This window comes from Sorex araneus, chromosome 1, assembly GCF_027595985.1.
Source record: "Sorex araneus isolate mSorAra2 chromosome 1, mSorAra2.pri, whole genome shotgun sequence".
Lineage (NCBI taxonomy): Eukaryota > Metazoa > Chordata > Mammalia > Eulipotyphla > Soricidae > Sorex > Sorex araneus.
Window position 1 is genome coordinate 374,301,941 of NC_073302.1, and position 12,415 is coordinate 374,314,355.

General features: G+C 39.8%; 1 protein-coding gene across 1 annotated transcript; it reads left to right on the forward strand.

Moving 5' to 3' along the window:
* The first annotated feature begins 2,160 nt into the window (after nt 1–2,160).
* Nucleotides 2,161–10,357, forward strand: AGR2 (anterior gradient 2, protein disulphide isomerase family member). Its single transcript, XM_004602234.2, has 7 exons — nt 2,161–2,299; nt 2,502–2,565; nt 2,697–2,749; nt 4,018–4,091; nt 6,837–6,900; nt 8,929–9,012; nt 10,266–10,357. Exons 1-7 carry the CDS (start codon nt 2,161–2,163, stop codon nt 10,313–10,315), a joined length of 528 nt encoding a protein of 175 aa, XP_004602291.1. The 3' UTR covers nt 10,316–10,357.
* Nucleotides 10,358–12,415: the final 2,058 nt, after the last annotated feature.

Consider the following 12,415-nt stretch of genomic DNA (forward strand, 5'->3'; position numbering starts at 1 on the left):
CTTGAGACATTCTATCATAAAGCATGTGAGTAGTTCAACAGTCCCAAGCTTTAAACTGTGGAGCTATTACAAAATGTTCTAACAAACTTGCACAACAAAAGCTATGTGAATTTCTCATAGTTTTCATTTTCTTTTAAGAAAAATAGATATTTTAGTAGATATTTTAGTAGATATTTAGTAGGTATTGTTGCTAGAAATAAAAATACAAAATCAAATGCTCTTTGATAAATTTCATGGGATTACCTAGCATGTCATGTTTTTGGATCAACTAATGTTAAAAAATATATAATGATTCTAAAATAGAAGTTGTTTTTTGTTTTGCTTAAAAGTTTCTTATTTTGCAAGTGAAGCCTTGGCTTAATCCCGAGCAATGAAAAAAAGGGGAGAAAAATACAAGAGCTCTCTTGGTACTAAGAGAGGTGGGAATTGTTAAACAATAGTACTCGAGTTCCTTCTACAGAATGCCAGGATACAAAACATTTTATTGGCATTATACATCTTTATTGGCATATAAAATAAAAGTATATCCAGATTTTTGTCTGTGTGTGTATGTGTTAGTGAAAAGTTTTATGACTATATACTGTGACTTGGATAATAATTAATCCAATGTTTTATACAAAGTATCATATGGGTAAAAACAATTTTAATTCTGTTTTGATAATTAGCTAAAGCTTATCAAAAATTCTTGACCAAGTTATCAGAAAAAACGTTTCCTATTAACCCCTGATAGCTCATCCTGCTTTATTGGCAGAATGTGATGCAATTAAATACCTGAAACAACATTAAGGTTCAGTAGGGAGATGGGGTGAGTAGGTAGGTAGCTAAATAGATGGGTATCTTGATAAAGTAATTTTGTCTTTGGCTTTACCAGATTCCCAAATCTCCAGCTTTGTATGTAATAGTTCCTGGATAGACCTAAGATTTGCTGGTGTAACTCACTAGCAAATTTATCTCCACACTCATGATCTCATCTTGCCATTTGCTCTCCTAGGCAGTCTCCTCCTTGGTAGCATGACTTTTTCAATAGCTCTTGAATACTAGGAAAGTAAAAAAAAAAAAAAAAAAAACAAGAGACACTCAGTTTTCTCCTGTATGAGCCATATGAAATATTTCTGTGCACTGAAAAGAGCACACCAACAGTCACCTAACTAAATAGACTAATTTAGAGTCAAATAATTGTTTTATTGTAACTTGCATTGACATATTTCAGTAAATTCAGAACATGTCGTCTGAGTAAATGTTATACTAGAAAAACGAATGTGTGGGTGAAGAGTCTTAAGGAAAATGACAGATTTAGCAAGTTCTACATGAAATCGGGAATAATTTTACTCAGATTCTGTATAACAGCACTGTCCCCATTTCAACTGAAGGCAAAAGAACCATGTGTGTTTAAGGTAACCATTTCAGTATAGGAAGATGGGAGTTAGCACTGCAAAATGACAAAACCCCAAACTTGTGATTCTACATCCATCTCATAAATCCTTCACCATTCTGAACTACAGATTATTCCTCTCTAAAATGAGGCAGGTGCTGAAAAGACAACCCCTCAAGTGATATTCAGTACCTAAATGCATTTAAATATACATTTTAATGTTAATGTCTTTAGCTTTAAGAGTGTATCACTTTGTCACTGTCATCTCATTGCTCATCGATTCACTCGAGCGGGCACCAGTAACGTCTCCATTGTGAGACTTCTTGTTACTGTTTTTGGCATATCGAATATGCCACAGGGAACTTGCCAGGCTCTGTCCTGCTGGAGGGATACTCTGAGTAGCTTGCCAGGCTCTCCGAGAGGGGCGGAGGAATCAAACTCAGGTAGGCCTCGTGCATGGCAAATGCCTTACCCACTGTGCTATCGCTCTGCTCTGGCCCATAAAAGTGTATGCATCCACTTATATTTCACTTCTTAAAGTGTGTATTTACATTCCTTTCTGTGGTGATCTATACCAGTATATTAATGGTCATATGAATTTATAGAGAGATGAGGTAATACTATGTTCTAAAGGACATTCTACAGGAGGCAGTTTATAACTGTACCACAGGCCCTCCTCATTGGAGGCCTTGCAGTCAGTTGTGATGCACCTGATGAGTTTGGAGACTGCTGATTCCCTTTTGTTTTACTGACTTTTTGCTTGTTTTATCATCTCTCTCAGATTTGCCATGGAGAAGATTTCGGTCTCAGCATTCTTGCTGCTTATGGCTCTCTCCTACACTCTGGCCAAAGATACCATAGTCAAACCAGGAGCTAAAAAGGACACAAAGGACTCTCGGCCCAAACTGCCCCAGACCCTCTCTAGAGGTAGGAGTCAGCTTCCTGACACTTGTTCCTGAACACAATCACGTAGAGTTTCCTTCTATATTTACAATGATATCTACCCTCTTCAGAGGTTTCCCTTCGATACTAGCAAATGTTTATTTATCCTCATCTTTACCGTTGCTTTCCTACTGCTTTGGGCCTGAAATGATAATAGTTTTAAATGTATTCATTCATTTTGTTCTAGGTTGGGGTGATCAACTCATCTGGACTCAGACTTATGAAGAAGCTTTGTACAAATCCAAGACAAGGTAAAGACTGAGCCGGGAGTGTTCTCAAGACACTCAACAGCACCATCTAGTGATAATTGAATATATATATATATATATATATATATAATCCTACACGTTAAAACTCATCCAATTTCTTTTGTCTCTTAAAGCAACAAGCCCTTGATGATCATCCATCACTTGGATGAATGCCCCCACAGTCAAGGTAATTTCTTCTAAATATAATTTACTGTATAGATTTGTAGTTTTAAGACTAGAGTTCAGAGCATTTATCTTTATACTTTGAATACTTTGTCCAGTTGAATAAAATAATAAAAATTTCAAGTCACTTCAAAGATTTTTACATTTTGTGGGAATCCAGTGCGCTATTTTGAAAAGACAAACTTTCAGGTTCCTCCTTGGCTTTCTGTCTTTCTTTACTGTTCTACATCTACTACATCAGCAAATAATTCTGATTTTACCTTAAAAATAACTCCTAGCACTGGCATCAGCTTCAGCCTGTGCAGTCACACAGTCAGTATTTCAAAGGCTTTGTTGCTCAGTTTAAAGCTGTGATCTTCATCAGAAATTATTAGTCAGTAATCATTTTTGAGCAAGGGGCTGTATGAATTTACCTTGCACTGGACTATATTTAGGTCCCGCCCATATCCAGTTATTTCCTACTCCTCACTGCCACTATTGTGATCCAAACTAAGAGTACATCTTCTTGTCTAGACTACTGTGACAGCTGCCAGTAGTCAGGTGGTCACGCTACATATAGTCAAGTCTCCCACGCAGAGGCCAATGTGACACAAAGGACTCAAAGGTCGGAGAATAAATATAAAGAGAATCCTGTCATTTAGAGTCTCAACTGGCTTTTCTTCACAGAATTAAGTCAAATTCTTGATCTAGTCTCTGGATCTTTCCTTTCTTCCCACTCTGCCCTTACTCTCGACTACATCTGGCTTGAATTTTGGGTATTTCTTCAAAGAACTGAGCCTATTCCTACCTTGGTTATTACTCTTTCAGTTCCCTCTGCCTCAATTTAACCCCTCAAATTTCAGAATGGCTCATACTCCCATGTTCATGTCACCTCCTTGTAGAGAGCCGCACCTTATCATGTTCTTTTCAACTTTTGCTTTGATTTATCTTTCTTTCAAATATATGTTTCACTTTGAATCATTAGCTATTTGTTTATGAATTGTTTCTTCCCTACAAAGTCATTTGAATCCTATGAAGAAAGTACACATACTTTTTATCCAGAAGGATCTATTCACAGTGCATAAACACGCGGACTCACTAAATATGAGTTGAAAAATATTAATGAATGAGTTTATCAGTGGATAAGAAGCTGCAAAGGTGGTCAATAGTACATCACTAACCATCTGCTGAAATGGCAAAGTTGAACATTGTATTGTTCAATTTAAAATCTAACAGAATAACTTTTTAACCATTAATGAGTTGTATACTTAATTATGTTTCTTTATTTTATAGCTTTAAAGAAAGTGTTTGCTGAAAATAAAGAAATCCAGAAGTTGGCTGACCAGTTTGTCCTCCTCAATTTAGTTGTAAGTTTTCTTTTTCCTTCCTTCCTTCCCTTCCTTTATTCCCTTCTTCCTTCCCTCCCTTCCTTCCCCTTCCTTCTTAGTTCTCCTTCCCTCCCTTCCCTTCTCTTTCTCTTTCTATCTTTGTTTCTTTTGTTTGGGGGGAACCCCAGTGATGCTTAAGGATTATTCCTGTCTCTGCACTCAGGAATTACTCCTGGTAGCTCTCAGGGAACCATATGTGTTGCAAGGGATCAAACCTAGGTTGGCCATGTGCAAGGCAAACACCCTACAACTGGTACTATTGCTCAAGCCCTGTAAGTTTACTTCTTATCACTAATAACATTTCTCTTGGCTCATTTTATGAAATGAATGATTCATTTTTCCTCAGTTATATACAGCAGGAACTGGTGTCCATTCCAAATATCTGAATTGGGATCAATTCTAAAGACCTCATTTCAGAGATTGAAAAGAGGGGATGACATTTTATTAATGATCTCTCTTTCATGCCTGCTTTAATTTAGAATACTGGTTGTCTGAAAAAAATAGTCTATGATTGAGATTCCTCTGTTACTGTCAAAAGTAAGAGATGGTTGCATTCTGCAAATTACTTCCTGTGTCTCTTTTACTGACTTGGCTACTCTATACCTGTTTGTACTTTTTTGCCCCCCTCTTCCTGGCAGTTCAAATCTAATCATGCAACTCGCTCTGTACCCTGGTGCATTCCCACCTACTTCATCATCACCACCCTTCTGATGTTCAAGCTGTCTGTCTTAGTATACTAACTAAAAGCCCCCTCAAAGCAATAATACAGTGGGTAAGGCACTTGCCTGACAGTCAACCTGGGTTCTATCCCCAGACCACAAAGGGTCCCCAGAGACCTGCCAAGACTGATCCCTTAGTGCAGAGCCAGGAACAAACACTGAGTATAGCCTAGTATAGCCCGAAAGTAAAAAAAATATATTAAAAACTAAAATGAACTCCCTTCAAATGAGTATGCATCCCCCCTCTTCACAGGTTGACAGACGCTATGTAGCACTCCCATATCTTTCCTCCTTTCTCATCCACACACCCATTTCCTTCTTCTACCTCTTAATGTCAGTGACTTGAGGATGCTCTACTTGATCTACTTGTCTATGTATTTTATATCCTCTATGGACAATTATAGTGGCCTTTGCTCTACACCTCCACACTGACAACTCCCATAGCTGATGCAAACCTGTAGCCACGGGAAACTTGCAAACACTATTTATTCCCTGTGAGTCCTAACTAAACTCATTGTGTTGAACTTCAACTATATCATTTTACTCTAGGTACTTATTTTTCCTTAATTCTGGTTTTTTTTTAATTGAAATTGTTATTCAAGATTCCCCCTTCATTCTCCTGGGAGATAGAACAGCAGATAAGGGCATTGCCTTGCACATGGACAACCCTGGATCAATTCCCAAGGTCCCATATGGTCTCCTGTGAACTACCAGAAGTAATGTCTTAGTGCAGAGCCAGGAGTAACCCCTGAGCATCGCCAGGTGTGACACAAAAAGTCAACAACAAAAAATTGCCCTCTTCTATGACCTCCAGAACTCAAGAAGTCTTACGGTTCTAAGTTTTAAATATTCTTGTTATTATTTTATTCTACACAGAGGCCCACCACATTAAGGTACACATTTTTTTTCACTTTTCCTAGTTTATTGCAGAATTGCTAAATGGCTCCCTGCTTGGCAAGATAAATCTCATCTAATCCCTCATAGCAACCAAGGTAATCGCTCTAGATAAAGGATCATGATACATTTTCTAAACATCTCACTGTTAGCAGGATAACTTCCCAGCTAGATGATTCTTGCTCTGCACATAAAAAAGAATTATGTGACCAAGCTGGACTCTGAAAGTTGGTTTTACTTCCCTGTACCAAGGAGTACGTGAATTATTTGAACACAGATACTCAGACCATTCTTAGTGAAGACACACCAGTTTCTCCCTGTACCAAGTTGTATCACTTTCCAGCTCTGAGCTGCTAAAGTTCATCTTTTATCACCAGATTCAGAACACTCAGTTTCCTATTTGCATCACCCAATAGAGTAGATTGACTAAAGATGCACATTCTTGGTTATTTGATAAAGAATGTTCTAAATTAAAAATTGGCAAAAAAGATGAAGAGAGTCCTGAATCAAGCTAAATCTTCCTTAGGATGACTTGTTGGTTCTAAAATTTATTTCTTCTTGAAACATCCAAGGGGAAATTCCATGTACTCTATCTCCTTCCATATTCTCCCTTTAGTTTTTATACTATTTCATCACTCAACCACATTCAGCTCTTAAACCTTATGTTCTACATCCTTTTCTGCTCTCTTACTTTTCACGTAATTTACTGGTTATTAACTCTGGATCATAAACTCGTTGTGGAAGATATGTGGCTGAACCGTCTTTGGGAGTCTAACCCAGTAACAAACACTTTTTTGTTGTATCAACAAGAGTGAAAATAGCACAGCAGGTAGGGCGTTTGCTCTGCAGGCAGCCAACCCAGGTTCAATTCCTCCGCTCCTCTGGGAGAGCCTGGCAAGCTACCAGGAGTATCTCACTCGCACGGCAGAGCCTGACAAGCTACCCGTGGCATATTCGCTATGCCAAACCCAGTAACAAGAAGTCTTACAACGGAGACTTGTTCCTGGTGCCCGCTCTAGCAAATCAATGAACAATGAATGACTATGACTACTGTGCTGTGAAAATAGCCAAAGAACAAAACAACTAAATGCTGATTTTTTTTTAACCTTAGTATGAAACCACAGACAAACACCTTTCTCCTGATGGCCAGTATGTCCCCAGAATTATGTTTGTAGGTAAGTAAAGGGGAAAAGGGGGTAAAACAGATTTAGCATCATACAAGTGCTGCCCGCTCTCTTCCTCTGAGCACCCTCAGCTCCCCTCTGCTGCTCCACCCTGGCTAATTCCACCAGGAAGTGCATTCCAAGGTACAACAGACCTATAACTCTCATATTTGCATTACAAAAAGTGCTCTGCTTCCTTGGGGCTGGAGAGATAGCACAGCGGGTAGGGCGTTTGCCTTGCACGCGGCCGACCCGGGTTCAAATCCCAGCATCCCATATGGTCCCCTGAGCACGGCCAGGGGTAATTCCTGAGTGCAGAGCCAGGAGTAACCCCTGTGCATCGCCAGGTGTGACCCAAAAAGCAAAAAAAAAAAAAAAAAAAGTGCTCTGCTTCCCATTTCTATGGCTGAAACTTTTCTTTTATATGCTAACTTTACTCTTTCATTTTCTTCCAAAGGTTCTAGAGAAAGAAACGCTGCATTAATTCTTTAAGTTGGACTAACCTGGCCCACTCTTCTCACAGTATCCCCATCACTAGGCACAGTAATCCATGTTTCATACCTTTAGTCCTAAAAAGCCGCTCCAGGAAGGAAGCTTGTTCTTCCAAAGTGTGCTTCTCCACTCTGGCCGCTCACCTAATTCTAACAGTGAATCCGCCTCTGGAATTGTATTTAAACGAGAAAGCTCCAGCCATAGCTCATACCAATTAAATCAGAACCATTGCGTGTGGAACACAGGTGTCAGTACTTTAAAAAAAAAAAAAAAAAAAAAAAAAGAAAGCTCTTCAGGTGATTCCAGGGCACAAACCAGGATTCTGAAAGCTCCCAAAATGTGCTCAGGACCCCCTCCTCCTGAGATTCTTAGCCAACTGGGCAATAGTTTGATGCAAATACCCAGGGTGGTGTTGGGGATCACCTGACTTGCACCAGAGGTGCCCAGGAGCATCAGACCTGAGCCCTGTGAGGCTCAGAGACCACGTGGCACTGGGGAAAGAATTGGATTGGGCTGCATGCAAGGCCTGCACCCTAACTCCTGAATTTCTCTTCAAGCCCTTCTTACATCAATATGTAACAAAGAGGAGATTCCCTGTTCACTTTCTCTGTGTCTGGCAAGCTTGCTTTCTTTTCTTTAACTGAATCAACGTGAGATACACAGTTACAAAGTTGTTATTGATTTACTCAAAAAATGCCCAACACCCTTCCCCTCATCCTGGCAAGCATTCAAGGCTGTTGGCAAATGAAAGATTCTGTAATTTATGTTGTTTGGGTGTGGCCCAAAAAACAATCCCCCCTCAAAAAAAAAAAAAAAAACACCCAGCTGATTTTGAGAAGTAACATTGGATGTGGACTTTTAATTATCTAAGTTGCTTTAAGAAAATCATTTCAGCAACAACAAAAGCATTTTTAAAATTTCACAACAGGAACCAGAGTGACAATACACAGCTGATGTGGATTTGAGCTAAGGAGCACCCATATGATTCTCGAGCTTCCCTCAAAGTAATCCCTGAGCTATGAGCCAGGAGTAAGCCTTGAGCGCCATCGGATATGGCCCCAAAACAAAACAAAGTAAAAGAAGAATGAAACAGGTGCTTCTAATTTCTTTTTTAAAAAAGAAGAAAAAACGTTCAAAACCATGTTTTAGAGTACCCATATTTTCACAAGAAACAAAATACTACTTCATACTATCTCTGTCTGTCTGTCTGTCTGTCTGTCTGTCTCTCTCTCTCTCTCTCTCTCTCTCTCTCTCTCACACACACACACACACACACACACACACACAGAGCATACTTTTAAACTGCTATAGATAGGACAGCAAGATTCATAACCCTTTCCACAAATAGCACCGGCAACTGTTGAGAGCTCTCAGCCCTGCCTGGATACTGATGGCCAAAGGTTGGTTTCAAAGTAAATGTAGAGAAGAAAGTGGAACCAGGTCTAATAGAACAACTAGCGTTCCTTTCCTAGGATGTGGGTAAATACACGAGCTTCATCTCACTAGAGATGGGAACAGTCTCCATTTCTCTTTGTTTTTTCTTCGCAGACCCGTCCCTGACAGTCAGAGCTGACATCACTGGAAGATACTCAAACCGTCTTTATGCCTATGAACCTTCTGATGCAGCTCTCTGTAAGTGTGAGACTCTGGGGAGCAATTTTAGTGCTTTCTGCTCAGAGCAAAGGCCTTGGGATGAGTGGGGAGACTGCCTTGCTCAGAAGAGATACCGAGAATCATAACACGTCTCATATCTCAGGCATATCACACATTCACTTTGATCTAATTTCTAAAGATTTCAATTGGGGCCCAGGGATGTGACTCAGTGACAGAGTACATGCCTTGCATAGTGAGGCCCTAGGCTCAATCTCTGGCATCCCATAAAACAACAAAGCTTTCACTAAAGATTTTTACTTTATTTTGGGTATCTTTTTCTCTAGGAATCTGATCATAGACCTGTTTTCAGGTAATAACTTAGACACACTAATGACTCCATCACAGAATCCAGTGCAATGATAATTGGCCTCTTACAATGATGAAGGGGTACCATTAGTAGCACCAGCTGCTTACTTTGTTAATTTTTTTCCACAACTTAACACAAAGTAACCAAGGTTACTGAAACAGAATTCAAGTTCCAAGTTTAAAAATAAGTAGGAAAGGTGATTCTAAGTAACTTTCCATCTCTGGAAATTGCAATAAAATTAAGCATAACCAAGAAGTTAAAAAAGAATACTCAAGGCATGAAATACCTCAATGGGAGACTTATCTAGCTGTGATCGATTGGAAGGATCAATTTCAATTGATCTTTCTTGGAAGAAACAAAATAGGTTGTGTCTTGAAAACACATCCTGTTCAGCAGCTGACTTCTTCACAGCCAATTGTAGCCAGTAGCCATAGTTCCTCAGTCACAATAACCACATTCCAAGTAATCAACGCACAATCACAAATTCTTTTTTCCATCACCATAGAAGTTTTTTTCAGGCACAAATGTAAAAGCGCATGCTGAGAAAGATGGCTGTGGCCTATAAGTAATTTGTGCAGTGGGCGCTAGGCGGGCCAGGGTAAACACTCAAGGGGTGGTATTTTTGAACATACAAGTCCATATCTGTGGACTCTGGACCCCAAAAGGTAGGTATCTTCTAAAGATAACACCACAGTGCCCTACATAAGTGGCTTTTAATAAATATTGGAAAAACCTGCATATAATAGAAGCAATTTAAGGAAAAGAAGTTTTAAAATGACTGAGTATGTCTCATCCGATGCTAATTATCATCTCATGATAAAATCTGTATCTGTTTAACCATGAATAGTGTTCTAGAGTTTGGGGATAACTACATCTCTTTATACATTATCTGGTGGCATCTTAACCCTCTTTTTTCCTTCTTTAGTGCTTGACAACATGAAGAAAGCTCTAAAGCTGCTGAAGACTGAATTGTAGAGAAAAACAAAATCTACAAGCGCTTCTCTCTTGTTAAGCCATGAGACTTGGAACCAGAGATTTTTAGAAAACGTTGAAGAATGCAGAAGCACTGGTGGACATAATAATTAGATTATGGTTTAATGTTACAGCAGCAACTTTTTTAAAATTCTCGTTTTCAAGTATACATGTATGAAAACATGATTGTATACTACCATAGTGAGCCATGATTTTGTAAAAAAAATAAATAAATCCTTTGGTGAGGTGTTCAAACTTGGTCTTTCACTGAGAGGTTCTTTGGTCCATTTGCCAACTATGACATTTGAACACACAAATTACTGACAGACAAGACACAGCTAGTTCAAGGAACTAGGGGGAAAGTGTAAAGAACACATGGCTTGCAAATCTATAGCCCTGAGTTCAATCACAGGATGACATGACATATACATCACCTGCCCCCATCCAAACAGCATTACCTTACTGGACCATAGCATTGAACTGTCCATGTGAATTCACCTGGCTGAGAATCAAAGGTATTCCAGGCTGCCCCCTGTCCCAGTACATTGGGGTGGTCCATAAAAACAACAGCTGGGCCAGAGAGATATCACAGGGTCTTAGGGTGCTTACCTTATGTTTACAAAACACAGGTTCAATCCCCTGTAACCAAAAAGGTCCCCCATTCCTGCCAGGATTGATGCCCGAGTGCACAGCCAGAAGTATGCCCTAAACACCAGTGGGTGTGACCCCAAAACACAAATACAAATTTTTTTAAAAAACAGTAAATAGTTCAAGAAAAGAAAACCTAAGACAGTTATCTCACCTCTAGTAGACAAAAGTTCCACCTACAGAAAATGGAACAGACTATATGTTAGTGTATGTAGAAAATGGCTTCCCAAGAAAAGCAGGCGACATGACAACTCCCTGCTCTGGCTAGAAACACAGCATGCATATATACTTTATTCCGTCTATCTTTGCTTGATTTTATCCAAACTCTGGGCAAGTTTCTGGCAGGCTGCTTTGTCCTTGGAGTCACTCCCCGAAAACACTGTCAAGAAATCCTGAGAAATGACATTACAACAGATTTCTCCCAAGGGTTTCACATTTGGACATTGAGTAAATTCAGTGCAACTGTTTCCAACTTCTTCACCTACATGTAACTGATTGGGAGAAAAGCCAGGAGTAAGTTACCAAGACAGCAGGTGGTGGAGACCCCAGAGGAGAGCTCAACATTCACCCTCAGAATCACGGAGCACTGTAGGACAGCAGCGAGGGCGGCTGACCAGGTCTGCTGGCTTGGGATCTGGGATTCTGTCCTTACCCAGTCCCCACTGACTTCTTGACCTTGAATAGCTGTGGTGGCCTCTACCATGCTTTGCAAATTGACTGAACTTTTTTTGTAGATTTGCATACATAAGCATTAATCGGGGGTGTTGTCACAGGAAAGCCTTGTATTGTGATGTTCTTTTCATAATCTTACAGATTCTTCTGTAGCTTCTGCTTTCCTGAGGTTGTCCACCCCTCTCTGGGTGATGCCTCAGTATCTCTTCAAAGAGGTAAGGATTTATATTGCAAAGGGATGTGGTCTTCATGGCTTGGCTACTGCATGGCTAGGAAATTTCTTAATTTTTCTATTCCCCAAAAGTATATCCCCAGGGTCCTACCAATCTGTCTCCATTTCACCCCCACCCCCAAGATTTCATTCCTTACATTTTTAAGGGGTTACATCGGTGGTCTGTCTTCTGTAATTTCTTCGTGCTGATAAATGGAGCACAGACCTGACTATATAAGGAAGGTGTCAACTTGGAAAGAAATGATAGATTAGAACAACTTTTAAAAAACATTTTATACATCCCACCTCACACCACAGAGACTAGCACACATCCAAAAGAACAAAAGCAACCGCTGTTGGAGAGGATGTGGGGAGAAAGGGACCCTTCTTCACTGCTGGTGGGAATGCCGACTGGTTCAGCCCTTCTGGAAAACAATTTGGACGATTCTCAAAAAATTAGATATTGAATTCCCATTTGACCCAGCAATACCACTGCTGGGAATATATCCCAGAGAGGCAAAAAAGTACAATCGAAACAACATCTGCACATGTATGTTCATCGCAGCACTGTT

What these genes read in the sequence shown, in the direction of transcription:
- AGR2 (XM_004602234.2), top strand. Translation starts at nt 2,161, where the DNA reads ATGGAGAAGATTTCGGTCTCAGCATTCTTGCTGCTTATGGCTCTCTCC. An exon ending in TTGTACAAATCCAAGACAAG is followed by an intron (nt 2,566 to 2,696) that starts GTAAAGACTGAG and finishes TGTCTCTTAAAG; the next exon opens with CAACAAGCCCTTGATGATCA. An exon ending in TTGTCCTCCTCAATTTAGTT is followed by an intron (nt 4,092 to 6,836) that starts GTAAGTTTTCTT and finishes TTTTAACCTTAG; the next exon opens with TATGAAACCACAGACAAACA.